The sequence below is a fragment of the Camelina sativa genome, chromosome 11 (assembly GCF_030686135.1).
Source record: "Camelina sativa cultivar CO46 ecotype springtype chromosome 11, ASM3068613v1".
Lineage (NCBI taxonomy): Eukaryota > Viridiplantae > Streptophyta > Magnoliopsida > Brassicales > Brassicaceae > Camelina > Camelina sativa.
Window position 1 is genome coordinate 49,713,300 of NC_141890.1, and position 22,873 is coordinate 49,736,172.

The window sequence follows — 22,873 nt, forward strand, 5'->3', positions numbered from 1 at the left end:
TCACCGCTTCCAATTCGGAAATTTCAATTCAAAGTCTTTCTAGGGTTGATATACTAAAGTTATACTAATCAGATCAAATAAAACTATAAAAGCAGTATTGTGTTAAGTAACGGAAATTTTATGTAGTCGATATCAAAATCATGTATAAAGTTTCACTTTCTCCTTGTTCCTCACTTGACAATGACTTTAACAAAAAAAAAATTATATTAATTATTAAACTACAAATTAAAAAAAATTTAATTTATACATTTAACTCATATTTTAATATAAAACTGAAGCATTAACTATATTTCTCCACTCAATTATATTAAAACAAATAATAAATTAGAATTGTAATTCACATTTTTTTCAATATAATTTTTCATCATTTCTCTTCCTATAAATACTTATTTTCTTATTCTCTCATTCTTTCATCCTCTCATCCTCTTCCACTATATCTCAATATATATTTTTTTGTTTTGTTATTGTTATTGTATGGGTCTAAAAATTCAATTTAAATATCATTGTAAAAACTTAATTCTAAATTTTAATTTTAGAGTTTGTATGATGTGTATATCTTAAATTGTTTTTATTTTAGGTTTTAAAAGATTTATCTTCATTGTCTATTTTAGATTAGCATCTTATAAGTCATTATTTTTCATACTCTTCTACAATATTCACTACACAATTAGGTCATGAAGTTGAAAAGATCTATCTCTGATTCTCTATCATGTACTATGGTTATCTCACATATTCATGCATAATTCTTAATTATCAATATAATTATCTATTTATAAAGTCTAATTTGTTTTGTAAAATCTATAAACTATATTCATAAAGTCTATTTTGTTTTGTGATCCAATAGACAAGTATGTAAAGATTAATATAATATTTATATTATTTAAGATTTTAGGTTTTTTTGTAAACAAAAAGAACTTAACTAAAATGAAAAAGGTAATTTTAAAAATACCATTTAACTAAATCCTTTAAAGATAAAACCATTAGTATGAAATCTAGCATTATAAATTCAATTGATAAGTGAAAAAAAAAACAAAAGTATAGAAGTTATCCTTAAGGTTTTAAAAAATATTTAGATTGAAGTTCATATAATTTTATAAGAAAAGTAATTTAGTTTGTCACTTCAAAAGTAATATTTTCAATTTGGAATATTATGTGTGAGTGTTGAGTTTATATCAACAAAACAATCAAATCATGTGTAAGTTTAAATTTTGATTGAGCCACTTGGTATTTTTTTTCTTTTAAGTCAAAAATAAATTAAAATATTTATTTATAATTAACTAACTCTATTTAACTCAAATGTAACTCTTATCCAATAATTTTACATTTATTTCTCCAATTAATATATTTATCTTTCAAGAAAAAATAGTTTTGGTTAATTTTTTTAACATTTTTAATTATTTTTGGTTAGCTAAAGTCATTGCTTTAAACTTTGAAATGAAGAATATTTTCTACACAATAATTTTATACGTAGTTACTATATTTTTTAATAATTTTATTTGATTCAATGTTACTATACTACAATCTTATGTTTACAATATCAGTAAAAAAAACTCTTTTAATCAATGTTTAACCTCTATAAAACATGATAAACATAGATTCACTCATATTAGGAAAATATTTAAATTTCTATATTATCATTTTTATTAATATAGCTTATCAATTTGTTAATTTTTATTCTAATTTTTTTTTTTATATTTTAAATTTTGTATGATAAATAACCATACCAAAAAATGTTGATAGGAATGTTATTTTGAGAAATTACTATATTTTTTTTGAAAATTTATATTTTAGCAGATAAAATATATTTTTTCGATTATGTTATTGTTAATAGATAAAAATAATATTTTAGTTTAATTTTTTTTGAAATATAATAAAAATCTATTATGTATTCAACCACACATTGTATGAACTAATTAGCTAGTTAATATAAATCTAAAATTATCAGACGAGTAGAAATGTAAAATCATCAAATTTATAAAACATAGTATAAAAAAAGAAAAAAAAAAACTAAAAGGAAAAGTATAAAAAGAAAAGAAGAAAAACAGAGTGGACCATGTGTCCGCATGGAACCAAAGCTTCCAAATAACTCGACCGTTTCAGAAAATAAAAAGAAATAATAATTTTATCATTAGGACACAACACAACGCAACGGTCATGTTACACAATCACGCGTCAATAAGACCGAACACGTGTACGCTTGTGATTGAGTAACAAACAGCTGTCATAGAGCCGTTAGCGCCGTAGTCAAGGGAGAAGGTTTGAGCCAACCGCGTTCTCTTTTTTTCCTTCTGATTAGTCTTTTGTCCCCACAATCCTTTATGGGCTTTTTTTTTTTGTTTTTTTTTTAATTCTGTAGCATATAATATCTCATCCGTCCGATTTTAAGTCGGTCCTCGTTTTATCATATCAACGGTCAAGATTACATCATACACCTTAAAACAGTGCACACTAATTCTTCTTTCTCTATATAAGCAACCCTCCTCGTCGCGGAGTTTCGTACAAACTACAAAGCAAAGGCAAAAACCAAAACCCAGCTTAAACTCGAATCTCTCTCTCTCTCTCTCTCTCTCTCTCTCTCTCTCTCTCTCTCTCTCTCTCTCTCTCTCTTATAAACAATGGCTTTCTCGAAATCTCTAGGGTTTGTTATCCTCGCCGCTCTTTTCATCTCTTTCACGGTAGCTCAATCTCCTGCTCCAGCTCCAGCTCCAGTCGGAGGAAGACGGATCTCTTCGCCGGCTCCTTCTCCTAAGAAGGTCACTACTCCTTCCCCTGAGGTTTCGCCTACTCCTTCTCCAACGGCTTCCGCATTGACTCCAGATTCATCCGCTTCGCCTCCATCTCCTCCTTCTCCTCCTTCGGCTGATTCTCCTATCTCTGAGTCGCCGGAAGCTTTATCTCCCACTGAAGCTCCTGGTCCTTCTCAGGGCGCCGCCGTTTCCAACACTTACGGTGTCTTCGGATCTGTGGCCGTTATGTTAACCGCTGCCGTTTTGGTTATCTAGAAGCTTCTTCTCTTATTTTATTTTATTTTATTTTATTTATTCTAAGATATATACTACCTTCTTATTATGAGTTTTGCTTAGAGATGATTCCTTATTTTTTATATTTAGAATATTTTCTTTGTTTCCTATGAGCGTTGTATCTATCTACATCCAATATTTATTTTATATATGATTATTTTATCAGATTTTCTTATAGAAATTTAATACTATTTTATTCAGCTACAAATAGAATTCTGAATAATGAATTCTAAAATATTTTATGAATATGAAGAAGAAATACGGTAAACGAAATCATAATCATGAATAAAATGTTAAAAGGAACGCAAGGCAACATGCCTTAATTAATTGTCTTATAAATGTGTTTTACTAGTCAACCTAAGCCCCAATGACTAGTAACTAAAGTAAGGCGAAACAAAATCATGATCTACAAGACTACTACATAGATACAAGTTGCAATATTTACAAGAAAAGTGTAACCTTACTTGACAAATACTTATATGGTAACATGCCTAAAGTAATTGTCAGAATATTTATGTATATTTGTGTTTTACTAGTGTTAAGCAAACTAAGCCCCAATGACTTGGTAACTAAAAAGCGATACAAAATCATGATCTACAACTACAACTACATAGATACAAGTTGCAATATTTACAAGAAAAGTGTAAACTTGACAAATACTTATATATGATAACTTGACAAATACTTATATGGTAACATGCCTAAATTATTGTCCAAATATTTTTGTATACATAATATTCATTCATTCAGCCTAGCCTTCTAGTAAAAGAAAATAGCCCAACGCCCATTATAAAAGGGCCTTGACAAACCTTGATTGACATTTTAATTGAGGTCCGTATAACACACTATGACAAAGACAGTAATACACATTCCACAGTTACAATTCTAACCAAACAGACTACTTCTCTTTTTTAGTTTCAGATAACTGCATTATAAAACCTTCGTCTATCCAATGTTTCTTGGGGGATAATAAGACTCCGTAACAAAATTGACCAGGTTCTATCATTTGGAACAAAACCATCTTCTATACCTTCATCCAGAAGCAAGCAAGCATCATAAACAAAACCTCCTTTGCACAACCAACTCATCAAAGTGTTGTACGTCACCGTATCAGGCGTTATCCCTTCAGCCTGAAGCTTCTTAAACATTGCCACACCATCTTCGATCCTACCTGCCCTACACAGACCGTTTATCAGACTGTTATACGTCACAATATCTGGTGTCGATCCTCTCAAAACCATCTCTTTCTGAAATTCAACCGCTTCTTCTAACATCCCGCTTCTGCAGAGCCCGTTTATAAGTATGTTGCAGGAGATGCTGCTCGGTACTAGCCCATCACTTAACATCTTTTCAAACAAGCTTCTCGCTTTATCCACCTCCCCGGCCCTGCACAGCCCTTTTATCAGACTATTGTAGGTGATCTCATCAAGCGGGGATCCCTGGAAAACCATCTCATTGACTAGTTTACGAGCTTCTTTGATTTCGCCTCTTCTGAGAAAAGCGTTGATCAGCGTGTTGTAAGTAACAGTGTTGGCAACAACACCTTCAGATATCATGTCTCTATGTAACCATAAGGCATGCTCTATTTCACCGACCTCACAGAGTCCAGATATCAGCGAATTGAATGTATACACATCGGGTTTACAGCCTTTTCTTGGCATCTCTCTGAATATCTCTATGGCCTCGGTGATTCGATGTTCCTTGCAGAAAGCAGATATCAAACAGTTATAACCAACAGTGTTGAGTTTCAGTCCATCGGCAGACATGTCATTCATAACATTGTAGGCTTCATCTATCTTTCCTAATTTACAGAAACCATCAACTAAAATTGTATAAGAGTAGACGTTAGGCTTACATCCTTTATTCCTCATGTCACGAAGAACTTCAAGAGCTATACCCACAAGACCCTTCTTCCAATATCCATAGATCAGTGAGTTAAACGTGCAGACATCAGGAGCAATACCATAAGACGTTACCATATCTGATAAAATACCTTTAGCATCATCAAGTCTTCCGTGAGTCACAAACCCGTGAATAAGAGTGTTAAAGATCAGAACATTTGGCTTCGGGACTCTGAAAAATAGATCCTTTGCAGCATCAACACGACCAATCTTACAAAGTCCATTCATCAAATAACCATAAGTTATATCATCAGGAGCAAACCCTCTGATCAGCATCCTGTTCACCATTTTAGCAGCTTCGTTAATCCGATCAAACTTACAAAGACCAAGGATAACATCATTAAACGTCTCAGCATCAGGGTTACAACCCATCAGAAACATCTCCTCAAGAAGCTGAAGCGATTCGTTCACTCTATTACACTTGGATAACGAATGTATAAGAGTCTGATAAATCACAGAGTTTGGTACACAGCCATGCTTCGTCATGTCCCTAAGCAGAGACAGAGCAGAATCAACCTCATTAACAGCACACAAAGCTTTCATCACAACTCCAAATGTGAAAAGCGTTGGAGGGATTTTTCTGCTAAGCATATCGTAGAACACATTAGCTGCAACTTTATGACAATGACCAGCAACCAAAATCTCCAAGACAACATTGTAAGATTTAAAAGTGGGTTCACAGGAAAACACATTCCTCATCTCCAGCATCAATCTCGTGGTTTGTCCAGGGAACCCAGCTTTTTCGTAATCTCTCATAATCGAAATGAAGAGAGATTCTCTAAAAACGATTCCTTCATCTTTCATCTGCATCAACAACCTATCAACTGTCTTAAACTCACCGTTCGCACCGAGCTTACCTATAAGAACTTGGTACACATCGAAGGAGTGACGATAACCCTTTTGAGAACCGGTCCATGAGAACAACTCCATTGATGTAGAAACGTCGAGAGGTAACTCAAGTAGCTTACAGAGCTGAAAAGGAGTGATCTTGTGGATTGAATTCCTGAGAGATTCAAGATCGAATGGTTTAAGAAGCTTCTCCCATTCGTTGGGTGAGTCGGAACCACCGCCATCGTCGGCGCCGCCGCAGATTCCAGAAGAGAGAATCGTGTAATATGAGATTCTCAGAAGAGACTGTGATCTTCTGCTCACGCTTAGAGCAAGCTTTGATCTTGTTAGCATGACCATAAACGCCACATTAATCTTTGAATGATGATTTTTACTGAGAGACTCTCTCAGGTTCCGTTCCGATGAGAGACGACGAGAAGAAACTTCAGAACACTGCTTATCACCAATTTACCCTTATAGACTCTGAAATCCTTAAACTGAACTGGAGGGTTCGAATATTCTTCTTGAACTCCTGACCGTTAGATTTTATCAGAAACGGTTTCTCTCAGCCGTCGGATGAGTAGAGCCGGTCCGATTGGAACCGACAATTTTACTTGTGGCACCTTTTTTTTCATCACCACTACTACCATCATCAATAATGCATTTTTTTTTTGTTTATGTAATGCCAATAAATGTGTGGGTATCTATATATAATATAGCAAACCCATTATTACTTTTATATTATTATATATATATTTTTGGAGACATTTAGCAAATAAATCTTAGAATTGCAACTTATTTACAAGCATGTTATTAGCATTAATTATTAATTTGTTTTTATTTAATTAATTAATATTAAGTTTTGATTTTTGGAAACAAAATTTCATATCCTAATAAAATTTCCAAAACAACAGGAACCACTCCCTTTAACATTAAGTATTAAAATTATAATTAATTTAATTAATATTAAGTTTTCAATTTTACAAAACAATATTTTCTCCATACAGACATTTCCTAAACAATCGGCCTAATCAATAAACAACAATATTTTTAAAACCAGACCGGAAAGTGAACCAGAAGTCTTTCGGGTTACTGGGTCAATTAGTCGGACCGGTTGAACCATGGGTCAATTAGTTTATTAGTTTGTTTATATTTCATGAATATAACATCTACTTTTCTATAAATATATGAACAAAACATAAATAGTTAAGTATTAGCGGTCGATATAACATTCCTACTTTTAATATATGTAGAAATTCTATACTACTAACAAAATACTTTTTAATTTCTATACTAACTAATATATCTATATTTGTAAGGTTGTACATATTAAAGAAAGTACAAATTAAACATTAGTTATATATAGTTAACCTATAAAATAAATTACATTCTGTTATAAAAAAATAGTCTCGCGGTGTACCAATAGTCTCGCGGTGTACCGCGGATGAATATCTAGTTGTGTATTAAATATATATATATATATATATATATATATATATATATATATATATATATTGAGTTTATATGTTTTAACCCTTCGTAACAACAATCCAATCAATATGTGGCCATTTTATAATTATGGCCATGGGTTATATGTGGAGGTAAGAGTTATAACGTGGTGATTGGATTAGTTCTTGAATATGACCTTCAATCATATGATCATATGGCAATGTTTCTTGATAGTACTATCATACTGTGTGATTCAAAACACTTTAAAACAAAAATATACTAATAATTAATAACTAAAGATATCTAGTGTTTATATTTAAAAACGTGCTTCAATCATTCTAATCTAACTATACTCGGAAAAAAAAACAATTAATCGAAACTGACTAATTTGATAGTATTTGTACCAAATGAAGTACAATTAATCACACTGATAAGATAATTAGTGTTATATTAAAAAAAACGTGCTTAAGTCATTCTAATCTAACTACTCGGAAAACAATGAATCGAAGCTGACTAAGTTGATAGTATTTGTACCAAATGAATTACAAATTAATATTTTATATTGATCACACTAATAAGATCTAACACATCAACAACTTCCCATTCAAAAAAATGCTAAGTTAATTTGATGAAAATCATGGCTCTATCTACATATAGTCGCAATGAGAAGGATTGCTACTAAATATACATAGCTGACATTCTTATGGACCACTTCTTCTATCTCTATCTCCCCATTTATGTATGTATGAACAGCCCTTTGTTTTTAATGCTCTCTTTTAATTTTCCTCTAACTTTTCCTTCCATTGTTTTACTGTCATCAACCAACAACCATTGAAAACTATTGTGAATACAACTTGTATAAACATCATATATTTATCTCGTGAAGTAAATATCTAAAATAATAAATTCTCAAAATTGATAGTATGATGGTAAGTAAGCCCGGAAATACGATACTAATATCTCTACTAGATGCACCAAGCTAGTGCGTTTGGATGATTGGATATAAAATTGTTAAGTCACTTAAGTGTTGTATGTCTTAACTTTACTTTTGTAACCCGTAAAAATTTGTTCTATCTAGCCACATTCAAACTCATGAAGATTAGGGACAGAGAGGAATAACTTGAAAGAAAGTGAGAGGAGATATATGCAAAACTGAGAAGAGAAGTTAGGGAAATGGACCCATAAGAGAAACATCAAAGAGGAAAAGGAAGCAAAGTTACAAAAAGAAGGAAGTTAAATGCATTGTACATAGAGAGGATGCAACATTATAAAAAAACAGACAAGCAAAGAAGAAGGAACGAGGCTTTGTCATAGTTAATGACACTCACTCCCCAACTTGTGTCCCTCCCATTTCTTTTTCTTTTTCTCTTTCTTTTGTTTCCTCCTCTTAACCAACTCATATCTTCACTGAAAAATAACATATTACAACTGTCAGTAATCTAATAATGTTATGTAAAATCTAAAAAAAAGACAGATAGAAAATCTTGAATTATATGATAAGAATGGGCAAAAATTGTATTACTGAATTAAAGTTCAAAATTTTTATGATAATTGAGAAGCAGAGAGTTTAAGCCCATTACTTCACAGCCTGTGTAGATATATGAGTGACTTTGGTTTTGATAATCTCTCTGAGAAAATAGACTATTCAGAGAAAACTCCAATTCTACAAGCATCCCATGTGGGGATAATATCTCCTCTCTATTCTCTCTCTCTCTCTCTCTCTCTTTCATCTTTATAATCAAAACTAATCAATCTCTTCAACTCTTGGAACAGTTGGTTTCACTTTGATCTTCTCATCCTCTCTATATTCTCTCTTGCTTCCAACTATCAGAGAGTAAATTTTTGTGAATGATGTGGGAATCTGAGAGCGACGGCGGGGTTGGGGTTGGTGGAGGAGGAGGAATAAGAGAGTATGGAGGTGATGGGGTTTTGAGTTCTAACAAGCATGGTGGCGTCAAGACTGATGGGTTTGAGCTTAGAGGCCAATCTTGGTAACACTTTCACTACAGTCACTGGAAAACAACATGCTTCCTTGTTAAGGAAGTTAATATTCATATCAAAATGATAAAACCTTTGCTTTTGATTAGGTTTGTAGCTACGGATATCCCCAGCGATCTTCTGGTTAAAATCGGTGACATAAATTTCCACCTACACAAGGTAAATTCATGTTCTTGAGTCATCATCAATATTATTAAGTTATAACTTCAGAAACTTTTTTTATGGATTTAAAGTGTTTCTGTTTCATTACTTCAGTATCCGTTGCTGTCACGTAGCGGGAAGATGAACAGATTGATCTACGAGTCACGAGATCCTGACCCGACGATCCTGATTCTTGATGATCTACCCGGAGGACCAGAAGCGTTTGAGCTTGCATCCAAATTCTGCTATGGAGTTCCCGTGGATCTCACGGCAACTAACATATCAGGATTACGTTGTGCAGCAGAGTATCTTGAGATGACAGAGGATCTTGAAGAAGGGAATCTAATCTTCAAGACAGAAGCTTTTCTCAGCTATGTGGTTCTGTCTTCATGGAGAGACTCGATCTTGGTCCTAAAGAGCTGTGAGAAGCTCTCACCTTGGGCTGAGAATCTTCAGATTGTAAGGAGGTGTAGTGAATCTATTGCTTGGAAAGCTTGTAGTAACCCAAAAGGGATTAGATGGGCTTACACAGGGAAAACTCCATCTCCATCAACCACTAACTTCGCAAGTTCAAGTCCGAGATGGAACGAATCAAAGGATTCAAGTTTCTATTGTAGCCCGAGTAGGAACAACACTAATAACAACCAACCTGTTCCTCCAGATTGGTGGTTCGAAGATGTCTCTATCTTAAGAATCGATCATTTCGTCCGTGTAATCACTGCAATCAAGGTACGTACCTGTACATGGATTATTTTCTCACAAGCATTTTCACAAACACTTGATGTGCATATATCTCAATCATCCAACTACGGCGCTTGAAACAGGTGAAAGGTATGAGATTTGAACTCCTCGGAGCTGTAATAATGCATTACGCCGGAAAATGGCTTCCGGGTTTAATTAAAGAAGGAGGAGTTGCTGTAGCTCCAGCCACCATTGGAGGAGGATTAGGTTTAGGAGGAGACGAAATGAGTGTAAGCTGTGGAAGCAACAGCAGCGGAGGAAGCTCTGGTCCAGATTGGAAAGGCGGTTTACACATGGTTCTCTCCGCTGGGAAAACAAACGGACATCAAGATTCAGTCGCTTGTCTCGCCGGACTCGGAATAAGCCCAAAAGACCAACGCATGATCGTCGAATCCTTAATCAGTATAATCCCACCACAGAAAGATTCAGTCTCTTGTAGCTTCCTCCTCCGTCTACTCAGAGCAGCCAACATGCTCAAAGTAGCACCGGCGCTGATCACGGAGCTCGAGAAACGTGTAGGGATGCAATTCGAACAAGCGACGCTTCAAGATCTTTTGATTCCTGGTTACAACAACAAAGGAGAGACAACAATGTACGATGTTGATCTTGTTCAGAGATTGCTTGAACATTTTCTTGTTCAAGAACAGACAGAAGGGTCGAGCCCGAGTCGAATGTCGCCGTCTCCGTCGCAGTCTATGTACGCCGACGCCGGTATCCCGAGAGGGAATAGTAATAACAGTGGCGGTGGTGGTAGTAGTAGTAATACTCAGAACGCGAAGATGAGAGTTGCGAGGCTTGTGGATAGTTATCTTACAGAAGTTGCTAGAGATCGGAATCTGCCGTTGACCAAGTTTCAGGTTTTGGCTGAGGCGTTGCCTGAATCTGCTCGGACTTGTGACGATGGACTCTACAGAGCTATTGATTCATATCTCAAGGTATATATATGAAAGGGTCATTTTGGTCAATTCCTTGTTTTATGTTAATAAGATTAAAAAATTGTAATTTTGATCTCTAATTGTAATTTTGGTATTTTGTTGTGATAGGCGCATCCGACATTGTCGGAGCACGAGAGGAAACGGCTATGCCGAGTGATGGACTGTCAAAAGCTATCAGTGTATGCACGCGGCTCAGAACGAGAGGTTGCCATTGCGAGTGGTGGTTCAAGTTCTCTTCTCGGAGCAAGTCAAAATAAGCAATGCCTTGGCCAATACATCACTCAAGGAGTCAACGACGTTAGGAGAAGCCATGGGTACATATCAACCATTGATCCCAAATCGCAAGACATTGATTGACGCAACACCACAATCGTTTCAGGCAAGTAAGAGAAAAGACTCATCAAGATTCCAAAACAAAATCCATGTTTTTTTTAATTCTTTTGTAACTTTGAAAACAGGAAGGGTGGGCTGCGGCTAAGAAGGATATTAACACTTTGAAATTCGAGTTAGAGACGGTGAAGACTAAGTACGTTAAGCTTCAGAACGAGATGGAAGTGATGCAAAGACAGTTTGAGAAGACGGGGAAAGTGAAGAACACGCCGTCTTCTTCCGCGTGGACTAGTGGTTGGAAGAAGCTAAGTAAACTTACTAAGATGAGTGGACATGAGAGTCATGACATGTCCTCCGGGGGAGAACAAGCTGGTGTTGATCATCAACCCATCAGGAAACCAAGACGATGGAGGAACTCAATTTCTTGAAGTGATGGGTTTTGTATCTTGTTGATTTTGATTCTTTGGGAAGAAAAAGCTTTTGTTTGATTCTAATTTGTTATGCTTAATGGTTTCTAATATGGAATAAGTGACATCAAAGATTATGAAACTCGCAGGTTTATTACAAAATCATTTGACAATACAACAAAACAGACACAGTAACATGTGGGTTGAAGCAAAAAGACAAAGGAATAGTTTGCATTATTACAGACATTAAAATTAATGACATGAACATGACATCTTCAAAAAAACATGGACCCATTTAGTCATGATATGGACAAAAGAGAGTGTGGGTCAGAGATATTTTTATTACCTTAGGGAGGAGGGAGGAGATACATAGACCACGCGAGTCTGAGAAATTAGACTTTGAATATTGCCTTTTGATTTCACCATCCACACTCAGCCAAAAAAGATAATCATTGTCGATCAATGACCATGACGACTTTGGCTTTTCTTTCCACACAGAGAGAGAAGAAGAAGAAGAAAGTGACATCTTTTCTTCTTTAACTTTTTGAAATTGCACAAGCATATATACTTAAAGTAGTCCAATATATACAGCTAAAAAAGCTGGTGCAGAGGATACGTACCCAAAAACCACTTCACACGTTTTAACTCGTGAGAATCTTCAAGCCTTATCTGTCTGCAGATTTCTTGTTCCCCATGTTGTCTCTTTAACCAACAAGATTGGTGGCTTGTGAGTGGTGGGAGCTTTGGTTCTTAACCTCTGTGGAGATTAAGTCTCGTTTCAACAACTTTAGGTAATCAATTGCTTCGTCCAGAAGTAAGAGAGCTTCGTTTCCTTTTGCACCGGGGACTATGCTCTCGAGTATTTTCAGAGCTGTACGGATCTTGTCTTTCTTCGACTGCTCGTTGCTCAGACCAGAACCACTGTCTTCCTTGGTCGAGATGTTTTTTGATTCAGGGAGACTTTTGTCCTTGAGAAAGGAGGATCCATTGAGTTTTGTGGAACTCTTAGTGCCCACAAGTGATGATGACTCACTGATTTTGTTATCCTTATCCAGTAGTTTCTGCCTTTTACAAGGACCATCGATTTCATCCAATTCCCTTTTGTTACAAAGATAAGGAGAGTGACCAGTGCTCATTACTTCATCGTCACTCTCACTCTCACAATCATCATCATAATCATCATCTGAATATAGCAATGCATTGATCTCCTCAGTGTCTTCATGCATTTCTGACTCTTTTCCATTTGAATGGTTCTCATCAGACTCTTCATTATCTTCCCTGAAAGCTTTGTCTAGACCGTGTAACTCAGAGAGTTTGACTGGTTCTGCAGCCAAGCGAGATGGAAACCGTAGAGGAAATGGACAGCGTAATAGACGAGTTTGATTTCCTGACTGATCGAATATCATAAGTCTTTTCTGAGAAGACTCTAATGCTCCATGTGGAGTAGTAGTAGTAGTAGCAGCAGCAGCAGCGCACCAAGACCGCATGTCAGACCGTGAGAATCGTTTTCCACAAGACTCCTTATCATGACTGCACAGTAAAGACTGGAATGGCGGTGGCTGGAAACAGCGAGCCTGAAGCTCAGCTGCGTATAGTTTCCCAAGCTCAGGGAGAGGAATTCTAGGATGGACAGACCGAACTCCTATATCCTCAAAGCAAGTTTGACTTAAGCCCAGAGGCAAATCTCGTTGCCTTGTATCTAGAGGCATGCTCTTGCAGATTAACTCAAGAGAACTTGTAAAAAGTACTACACTGCAGAACAAAAAAAAAGCAAAAGTCAGCTCAAGAAAGATAAAGTTAACAGTTTTATAAGAGGAGTAACGAGGGAGAGTTAACATACCGACTGTAAAGTTGCTCAGTTGGGTGAATGCAGTACTTCTTGTGCCCTTTTTGAAAAGATAGTAAAAGAAAGACGAACGAACAAAAAAAACTCAGATTGAAAATATGGCGAAGGATCACGAACCAACTACGTGACTGGTTTAAGTAGAAGTCTGAAGTATTCAGCCTGGAACACACACACAAAAAAATGGCAGACAGTGTTATAAGACCAAAACTATAAGCTAAAAAGTGTGATGAATGAGAGAGCATTGTTGTATGGTACAAACCTGACAATTATCCATCGGTTGATAGCATTCAATAACTCTCACTACAATAGTTGATTTGTTAGCGTTTCCTGTCTCGTACTTCAATGCTCGAAATCTTGTCTTACCAGGTGATTGGCAAACCATAACTCTGAGGAAATCTTGAATGAAAAAAAAAGTAGATAGAACACCAAACCAAAGAAGGTAACTTTTGTTGTGGAAAGGGAAGTGAGCTTTTTTGTCTAGCTGATTCTTTGTTCACAATGGTACACGTAGAAATGTTGGGATCCCATTTTCAAAAGCGTTTATAATATATAGGAAAACGAAGGGAAGATGAATAAGAAAGAAGAGAGGACTTGAATCTTGAAGGGTTTGGGTTCAAAAGGTGAAACAATTTACAGAATCACACGGCAATATAGATTCAAGCTCAAAACTTTACGGTATACGGCAATACACATGCTGTTTGTATTCAATCTACTTTAGTATCTCTGCAAAATCGAAGGAAGCATCTCATCAACACCACAGATAAGCTAAATCCAGAGATTCACAACAGTAAAAGGACAGAGATTTTATATGCATCTGATGAAAAATATAGCATAAGGACTAATCCACATCCAGCAAACTAGCAAGCAGAGTGTATTCATCAAGGCTTTAATCCAAGCAAAGTTACGCTACGTTTTACTACGGCAACTCAGAATATACACAAATCACAATGTTCTAAGCTAGAATTAGACTTAAATTACAGAACTTTTCCCATTTCACTTAAGATGTACATACAGAGAAAACATTGACACAGACTATAAAAGAGGAGAAAGGTTGAATTTTTGATACCTTACAAAGGAACGATCTTTAACTCAGATCCAGGGAAAACGATGAGACTCTTTTTGGGTTTTTTGTTTGAGCTGAATCAATGGAAAAGCGAAGGGATAAGAAGAGAGAGAGATGAAAGTGACCAACGAGCAATAATGTGTAAACCGTAGAAAATTTTATTTTTATTACGAAATGTTTTCTAAAGAGGTGAGTGGCAACAAGAGTAACAAGGCTTTATAAAAAGATTTTATGACGTTTTTACCCTTTTCTATATTTTATTTTTCCTAAATTCACCCTTCATCTTGTGCATTATATACTACAATTTTTTGGTTTGGTCCGGTTCGGTATCTAGTCAATTTTTAGATATATATTTACATTTAAATTTTACTTTATACTGTATTTCTTAGTATAAAATGAATTAATATAAGCAGAAGGTTACATATTTTGAGTTAGAAAATTGGAAATTTTAAACATTTATAGAAAAGAAAAAAAAGATACTCCCTCTGTTTCACAAAGAGTATCATTTTGACATAATGTACACAAATTAAGAAAATTATCTAAATTTCTATTTTATTTTTTATAAATATACTAAAAATTTTCTCTTTTTAATTAATTAGCTCAAATTATAGGGATAAAAAAAAGAATTTAATCTTTAAAACTGCATTGAAAATATAAAATGACACTTTTTTGTAACAAAAAATATATGTTAAAATGATATTTTTTATGAAACAGAGGGATGAAAATTAATCTTGTAAATTAAAACGGTGGCAAATATTTATTGTGCTTTGCTTGAAAGAAATGGGACAAGGGGGCCGAACGTGTATATACGTAATTATGGTATTTATGATGACAAAGTCTCACGATCCATAATTTCAGGTTATACTTTATGGTTTAATAATAGTATATATTTTGTTCCTAACCAATACTATAATTTTTTTATTTTATTTTATATACTTTCTTGATTATTCGTTAAAGTAAAAGTCCATACGTTTTCTCTTATTTATTTTAAAAGCAAAGTTAGTGAAAGTGTGGTCGAGCTTTTATCCTTAATTAATTTCTAAATAAATTACTACTATTTTCAGGTTTACTACTCTATCTTTAATTTTATTGAAAGCTAAGTTAGTGAAAGTGTGCTCAAGCTCATCCTTAATTATACTAGTATTTTAAAATACATTTGTTCAGGTGCGTGTTGTGTTTTCAAACACCCATTGTGGCGGAAAAGAATAAAAAGCTAACCACCCTTATTATTATTTGATTCTAATTGACTATTTAGCATCTAGCTTATACAACGCCAAAATTAGCTCAAACACTTTTGTTTTTTTTAATAATAGATAGATATATTGTGTAGAATTCATTTCTTTTTAATAATAATATCATAAAAAAAGTCTTTATGTGATTGGGGAATGTGGGTGAAAAGAAAAAGAAAAGTAAAAAAGGAATGAAAATGAAAATGAAGAAAAGAAAAAGAAGAAGAAGAAAGTGAGAATAAGTGATGATTAAAGAAATGCACGGGAATTTTAAGTGCTTAATTACCCGCACGACTTCTCTCTCTCGCCATTTCTCTCTTTTTCTTTCTTTTGTTTAACTTATAATATGTTCTGTCTGAAATAAAGTTTCTTACTTTCGTCTTTTTCTTCCTTTGATTTGATTTTCATAATAGTAATTATACTATGTTAGAGAAATTATACAAGTGCTCATTTCAAATTTTGTTGTTTTAGGTTATACTTTATTACAATCTTTGAGACCCATATTTGTTTTGGATCTGATACTTCAATGAAAAGTATGTTTTTAGAAAGCATAAGAGAGAAAATTGTGACTCATGTTTTAGTTTTTATTCTTTTCTGCTTTTTTTATTTATTTAGCATTTTGATTGAATAAATATAATATAGTATTCACCAAATCATATTGTTAAAATCTCTATTTTATTGGAGTAATTCAATTTATCCTCACTCAAAACATACACATGAATTATTACGACATAATTAGGATTGGAATCATGTTGTAACATATATCCTTTGTAAAGAGGACACACAACAATAATCAATCACATACTCCATAAACAGCAGTAATACAAACATTCGATTGAAACACAAGACGGGTCTTTTATTGAGATAAAACGTTTGTCCAAGAGTTTTTAGAAAGAGTGACATCACAAAGTTTGTCTCATCAAGATCACAGAAGCAATAAAGATAAAAAGGGTTGTCACCTCTTCAGAATTTTAACACTCAAGTATAGATTATTAAATCTTCCCACAGTTTTTGGAGCTGGGGGAGATCATCACTGCACGCTCAGTACTTCGATTTCAAAGTCGAGAACCGAGTTTGGCTGGATTCCCCATGCCGGAAACCCACTAGCGCCGTATGCGTAATCCGGTGTGCACTGCAGAAACAGATAAAACCGCAAGCCAAAGATGTTAGAAACACACGAAATATATAATAAAGACACACACACACAAATGACTTCTACATACTATTGCAATCTCTAAGTAAGCTTGTCGTCAGAAACAAACATGCTTCAACATTAGATATAAAGCTTAGAGAATCAATAACATGAACATGGAGATCTAAAGAACTTAGGAAAGAGGAACAGGATGAGAGAAGCGGTATACATACCCGCAAGCGAGCAACCTCTCCAATCTGCATTCCAATAACGCCTTCATCCCATCCTGTAAGCAAAATATTAAAAAGTTGGAATCAGATTATCTTTCTCCAAAAAGGTAATCAATAGCTATATACCATATGATATGATCAACAATGAAACAGAGTAAAATAAGTTATACCTTTGATCACGGAACCTTTACCGATTTGGAACGAGAAAGGTTGTTGCCCCTCATCCTTTGTACTATATCATCATAATACCAAAGAGCAAAAAAAACACAAAATTAGGCTAATCGTATACCAAAAAGCAAAACACAATAAACAACTAGTGTGTGGAACTATGCAAGAACAAGTAAACGTAATCAAGGATTACAATGAAGAATCATTCACCTCCAGAACTTCTGGGACAGATCACCACCTTTCCCTGAAAGAAACAAAGAGAGTTAAAATTCTGAAGAACAAAAAATCTTAAAGGATTCTCCATTAAACCTAAAAGCTAAACAAGAGATCGCAAAACAAACAAGATTTACAGATTAAGTATGACCTAAAAAGGGTTACTCACTTACATCGCCCACAAGGAGAAGAGTACATAAACCCTTTAATCCAAATTCACCACAGATAAAACAAACAAAACAGGTGACTCTACCAACCACATCTCACATCTAATTAATTAGCTCTTTCACCTAAGCAGATTTGCATAGATCGATTTTTATTTTTTGGCTACCATGGGAATATACAATAAAAGATATGATGCAGAAGACATAAGTTACCGAATCCGGTGCAATGGACGGTGACGGTCTGACCCGGAGTGGGTTTAGGACCGTTGCCGGGTCTGATGACTTCCTTCTCCACACCCATCTCTTCTCTCTTATCTCTCTCTCTTTACACTTGTTTTTTGCTGCTTTTTGTCTCAGTTTCGGGGGTCTGAGTCTGATTCTGAGAGAGCATTTGCCATTTTTTTGGTTATTTATCACCGCTCTGATTGATCTGGGCCTAATAATAATCAGAAGCCCAATTTCATAGCATTTCGGCCCGATTTTTTTTTTAAAAAGCACAATCGAGCCCAATACTACCGATGTCTGTTTTTGACATCCGGATTCAAATTCAAGCCAGATCCAGGACGACCGGTCAGCTTATGTTCGAAAACAACTAATGTTATTAAATACTATCAATAAGCAAGAAACAATGTTCGAAAACAAATATGCTTCAGCAACTCCTACATGGTCAAGCTAATGGAGCAATGGAAACAAGTTATCGAGTCAGGACGAACCTGTACTCATCACAATTAGAGAAAAACAGATTATACAGATATATCTTAGAGCCTAGCTTAGACAGTTTCATCATTGATGGCTTCAACAAGCTTAATATCAATAAGACAATACAACATCCACTGGAGCACAGCTGGAGCGTGAATAAAGCCCAGATAACATGCACATAGCTTGCTTGAATAACTTCTGTATCTTCTTGTTTCTGCATACTCTCTTTGTTGGTAATTTCTTGCTGGGGTCTACGGTAAAGACCTAAATGGTTTTGTAGTGACTCAAGATAAAGACCTAAATGGCTTTGTAGTGACTCTTTCTGTGTAATCACTACAACTTACTTGTTTTCCTAACCTTACAAAGCATAGACAAAGAGGACGAAAGAAGCAAGCAATGTGTGTTTGTCACTTTACCTCTTCCATTTGTCGGTCCAGAGAGCAACGAACACAAAAAATGGCTCTAGTGAATGAACAGAAATAGACAGAAGCAGCAACATGGAAACACCTATATTTTGCATTATGGCCTTTTGAATTAGAGGAACAGAGTTCTTGTGCAACAAAAAAAACCTGAGTAGAATAAGTAACTCACTTTTTACATAAACAAAAGGACTCGGCTAATAAGAATTTTATACTCTAAACCAGAGAAAAGATTTCTTAATACCACACTCAGAAGTCAGAACTCAGAAGCAGAAAATTATATACCAGAAAGGGAAGCAAACATCCGAATTTGGGCCAAAATAACATCAACAGATTCCAACTACAGTGATTCCAAGGAATCAAAATGCCAGTATTTCCACTACAGTTAAACATCAATAGGAAACATAAACGCTAAGGCCTACAGGCTACAGGGGAACATCGCAACCTAAACCAATAAAGAAAAAAAGAAAAAAGCCTTACTTCACTAAGTAGCCTTGATCTTATCATCTCCAACAACAGAAAGTATGGGCAAACTATTCAAGAATTCATCAAGCCCCTCAAAGAACCCAATCCCTTCCATATTATCTACCTCCTTGTTACTTCCCACCCCATTGGCTTCGTTTCTACCACCTGCCACAGCAGGCTCTTCCACTTCATTACTGAACTCCACATTCAAATCCAACCTCCCCAGGTTCTTAGCTCCTGTTCCCCCCATTCGTTTTCTAGTAATGTAATTCACTGGTTTAGACATAACCCCAGATGAGGAACCAACAGCCCCAGCAAATGAAGAGGCGGGATTGCTAGCACTACGGATAGTTTCTACATTTTGGACTTTCTCAACTCCATGTCTCTTGTCACTTCTCACCAATGTTTCTTTCCCTTTCCCAACATTCGCCTTCTTATTCACTTGTGCCCCATTTTGCCAATCACCATCATCATCATCATCATTACCAGCGCCATCTTCATCCGAAATCGCAACATATATGTCATCATCGTCATAATAAATCCTAGGAGGAGCCGGTTCCTTTCTCTTCTTCAGTGTTAGAGGGCAAGCAAAGAGAGGTGAAATAGGTGACCAACTCGGGGCTTTAAATTCACCGGAAAACCCTAATGGAAACAAAGCCCATGAGCAAAAGTAAACATCTTCGTCGTCTTTCCCATCCACCGGAGGTTTTGGTATCGTCACAGCTTGAAACGCTCTTCTACACTCTTGACATTTCAAAGTGCATTCCTCGTAAGCCTTAGGGTACTCAAAGAGCACAAAGCAGTAAGGGCAAGCGGTCCAGAAGCTCGTGGCCATAGGATCAGAAGAAGGCTGCTCTTGTGCTGCGTTGGTGCAATTGCTAGGGTTCCACTGAAATTGTTGGGTTTGGGGATTGAAACCAGATTGGCCGAGTTGACTCAGTTGCAATTCTCGGTCGTACAATGACTTCTTTGACGGATCAGAGAGAACGAGCCAAGCATCAGAGACGGTTTTGAAAGCCCGATCGGCGAAAGGGAGGCGATTTACGGAAGGGTTGAGGAGGAGAGCGAGTCTACGGTACTGAGTGGCGACGTGTTCAGAGTTTTGAGCTAAACGACCGAGTCGGAGCACGGCGTACCAGTCAGGCAAGTTGGAATGACCTAAACGGGTTTCTCCGGCGAGAAGAACGTCGCAGATTGCGAGGATGTAGTCAGCAGCTTCTGCTCGTGTCGGGTCAGCTTCGCATGCGCGGATCGCAAATGTCTTCGCTCCTTGAAGATCACTAGACGCTAGAAGCTTCTCCGATGTAACAAGCCATCGATCCGCCACCGCTCTATTACCACAACCACCAGCTCCGCCGCGTCCGCCTACCATATCTTCTTCTTTTTTTTTTTTCCCTCCCTCTCCGGTAAAATAAATTAAATTAATTTTATTGCTAAAATAAGTTATAAAAAAAATACAGATCTAGACAAACAGCGAAGGAGTTGAATAATACCACCGTCGTTACATGAGCCGGAACAACTACATTCACATGATCGATTTTGTTAATGGCATTTTGGTCTTTTTAAGGCAATTATTTACATACGTCATTGCCTTAAGCCCAAACTAATGTTGAAATCTTAAATATGGGCCTATTAACTTGATTACAGTCTATGTAAGCCCGAATCATTCTCTAGCTTACTCACTCACTCACTCCTATGCAAATTTAGAAGTGGTTTATGTACATTATTTACTTATCCACACAAAAAAAACTAGGTCTTTAAAGAATTAAACCACTCACTTAATAAGTATTTGAATTTTGTTCTATAGTTTATCAATTTCTACGGGAAGCAATGTTCACTTGACAATGGAGCAAGGAAGGGAAGCACCATTCCCTTTTCATAGTAGTCGAAGATCGTTTAAGTATGTATCTCCAAATCCCATTTCAATGATAAAAGTTGTTACCAACTAATTCTTGTTCTTGTTGGGAGCAAAACACAATTTACTTTTTATTAACCATTTTTCTAGTTTGTTTTTCTTGTAGAAAAATGGAAAAACACACAATTAGAAGAAAATGTCAAACACAATGGCTTGAATTTTGGAGTGTAAATCACAAAAATAAAATAATTATATATTTTAGTTACTTTGCCATTTTATTTTATTCATATTAACATATTCAATGATATCGCTTGCTCTCTATAGCACTCAAGATTGTCGGTCTAATTGATTGTCTCTTATTTAAAAAGTTACAGATCGAGAGATGCTTACTCATATCAATTGCTAGAATATTTACCTATAAAATTTAATATAATAACTTGTCTTTCATTTCTTAGACAACACTTTTTGGTTTTCTCCACAAATTTTTTGATTACATTATCTACATTTCATATCAACATAAGGTTATGAGAGTTTATGTAAACAAATTATTGGATTAAGTGTTTACTCGATACACATTTTTAAAGATATTATAGATAATAGTAAATATTGAGACTTTAGAGATATACATTTGCTTGTCTGTTATTTTGTTTGAAATGGGATTTGCGATTTTCATATCACAAACTTCTAATAGTTGTTTTGTAATTGTATTTTATTCTTTGGACTTTTTGTGCACATTACATAACCATTTGAAAATGAAAATGGTGTTAATATTGTAGAATCTTCATGATATTGTGGAATGAAAGAGTCACTAAGCTAATCAAATGCCTCCACAATTTTTTTGATTGCCCTATCTACATTGACCAAAACGAATGAATTTGGTAAATGAAGATAATGGTAAGTTTACTACTCATGTCTTAACGAGTTCTCTTTAATTACTTTTAATATCTATTTTTATTCAAAGTTCTATTATTTTATTCTTCTTAATTTAGTGTTAACCTAAACTAACATATCATATTGCGCTTTCATAGAAAATTTAGTGTTAACCTAAACTAACCTAACCTTAATTTATTTCAGTTTTGTTAATAATGCTGGATAACATTTGATTGTACATTCTTACTAACTTTTTTTTTTGTAAACTACAGTAAATAACTATAATTACCACCGAGTAAAACAATTTTTTTTGTTAACAATTTACAAATACGATAGGTTTGTATAAATCAAAGATTCAAAATACATAACTACAATAGTTGGATGGTCAAGATATCTTGCCTATCGTTTTGATTATTTTTTTGTTACATAAAAAATATTATTGAGAGCTGATTGATGAGAATTATAGCTACATATTTACTGTAATTTTTTTTTACTATATATACTTTGGTTATAAAATATATTTTAAATTCTGATGGGCATTAAGAACTATGACTGTTTATTCAATATTTTTTTTTATCAACAATTTTAATCAATTTATAAAAATTCAATATCAGCAATTGTTTTTAATTTATAAGACATAAGTAAGGTATATTAAGTACACTATTTTGTAAAAAACTGGTTGTTACTCCTCTTTTTGTTTTTAATAGTTGTCGTCTTAAATTATAATATATATTGAATAAATTTATTTTTCGTGTTACAACATAAAAATT

General features: G+C 34.8%; 5 protein-coding genes and 1 pseudogene across 7 annotated transcripts; 2 read left to right on the forward strand and 4 right to left on the reverse strand.

The window, feature by feature from the left end:
- The first annotated feature begins 2,394 nt into the window (after window positions 1–2,394).
- On the forward strand, window positions 2,395–3,185 carry LOC104727061 (classical arabinogalactan protein 1). The gene has a single exon (XM_010446061.3). It carries the CDS (start codon window positions 2,616–2,618, stop codon window positions 3,000–3,002), a length of 387 nt encoding a protein of 128 aa, XP_010444363.1. The 5' UTR covers window positions 2,395–2,615; the 3' UTR covers window positions 3,003–3,185.
- Window positions 3,186–3,685: 500 nt separating this feature from the next.
- LOC104727062 (pentatricopeptide repeat-containing protein At5g64320, mitochondrial) lies at window positions 3,686–6,367 on the reverse strand. Of its 2 annotated transcripts, XM_087475048.1 has the most exons (2): window positions 4,876–6,207; window positions 3,686–4,720 (listed from the first exon to the last, which is right to left on the reverse strand). In XM_087475048.1, coding segments are annotated over exons 1-2 (1,236 nt in total). In that variant the 5' UTR covers window positions 6,110–6,207; the 3' UTR covers window positions 3,686–4,718. The 2 variants fall into 2 exon arrangements, with proteins under 2 accessions (XP_087331174.1, XP_087331173.1); XM_087475047.1 differs by having other exon boundaries at window positions 3,686–6,367.
- A 2,461-nt stretch (window positions 6,368–8,828) lies between these two features.
- Window positions 8,829–11,912, forward strand: LOC104727065 (root phototropism protein 3-like; annotated as a pseudogene). Its single transcript, XR_015572353.1, has 6 exons — window positions 8,829–9,189; window positions 9,286–9,355; window positions 9,452–10,066; window positions 10,162–11,013; window positions 11,122–11,392; window positions 11,472–11,912. The product of XR_015572353.1 is annotated as a root phototropism protein 3-like (transcript).
- Window positions 11,913–12,291: 379 nt separating this feature from the next.
- On the reverse strand, window positions 12,292–13,755 carry LOC104727063 (transcription factor SAC51). The gene is given in 3 exon segments (XM_010446063.3): window positions 12,292–12,486; window positions 12,488–13,502; window positions 13,591–13,755. Coding segments are annotated over 2 exon segments (1,050 nt in total). The 5' UTR covers window positions 13,460–13,502; window positions 13,591–13,755; the 3' UTR covers window positions 12,292–12,408.
- A 2,968-nt stretch (window positions 13,756–16,723) lies between these two features.
- On the reverse strand, window positions 16,724–19,292 carry LOC104727066 (peptidyl-prolyl cis-trans isomerase FKBP12). The gene is made up of 5 exons (XM_010446065.3): window positions 18,009–19,292; window positions 17,629–17,662; window positions 17,421–17,482; window positions 17,254–17,306; window positions 16,724–17,020 (listed from the first exon to the last, which is right to left on the reverse strand). The coding sequence occupies exons 1-5, from the start codon at window positions 18,094–18,096 to the stop codon at window positions 16,919–16,921; spliced, it is 339 nt and encodes a 112-aa protein (XP_010444367.1). The 5' UTR covers window positions 18,097–19,292; the 3' UTR covers window positions 16,724–16,918.
- Window positions 19,223–20,907, reverse strand: LOC104727067 (uncharacterized). Its single transcript, XM_087475050.1, has one exon. The coding sequence runs from the start codon at window positions 20,748–20,750 to the stop codon at window positions 19,398–19,400; it is 1,353 nt and encodes a 450-aa protein (XP_087331176.1). The 5' UTR covers window positions 20,751–20,907; the 3' UTR covers window positions 19,223–19,397.
- Between the last annotated feature and the right edge of the window lie 1,966 nt (window positions 20,908–22,873).

What these genes read in the sequence shown, in the direction of transcription:
- LOC104727061 (XM_010446061.3), top strand. Translation starts at nt 2,616, where the DNA reads ATGGCTTTCTCGAAATCTCTAGGGTTTGTTATCCTCGCCGCTCTTTTC.
- LOC104727062 (XM_087475047.1), bottom strand. Translation starts at nt 6,109, where the DNA reads ATGGTCATGCTAACAAGATCAAAGCTTGCTCTAAGCGTGAGCAGAAGA.
- LOC104727066 (XM_010446065.3), bottom strand. Translation starts at nt 18,096, where the DNA reads ATGGGTGTGGAGAAGGAAGTCATCAGACCCGGCAACGGTCCTAAACCC. An exon ending in CGTCCATTGCACCGGATTCG is followed by an intron (nt 17,663 to 18,008) that starts GTAACTTATGTC and finishes TGTTTCTTTCAG; the next exon opens with GGAAAGGTGGTGATCTGTCC. An exon ending in TAAAGGTTCCGTGATCAAAG is followed by an intron (nt 17,307 to 17,420) that starts GTATAACTTATT and finishes TTTTGCTTACAG; the next exon opens with GATGGGATGAAGGCGTTATT.
- LOC104727067 (XM_087475050.1), bottom strand. Translation starts at nt 20,750, where the DNA reads ATGGTAGGCGGACGCGGCGGAGCTGGTGGTTGTGGTAATAGAGCGGTG.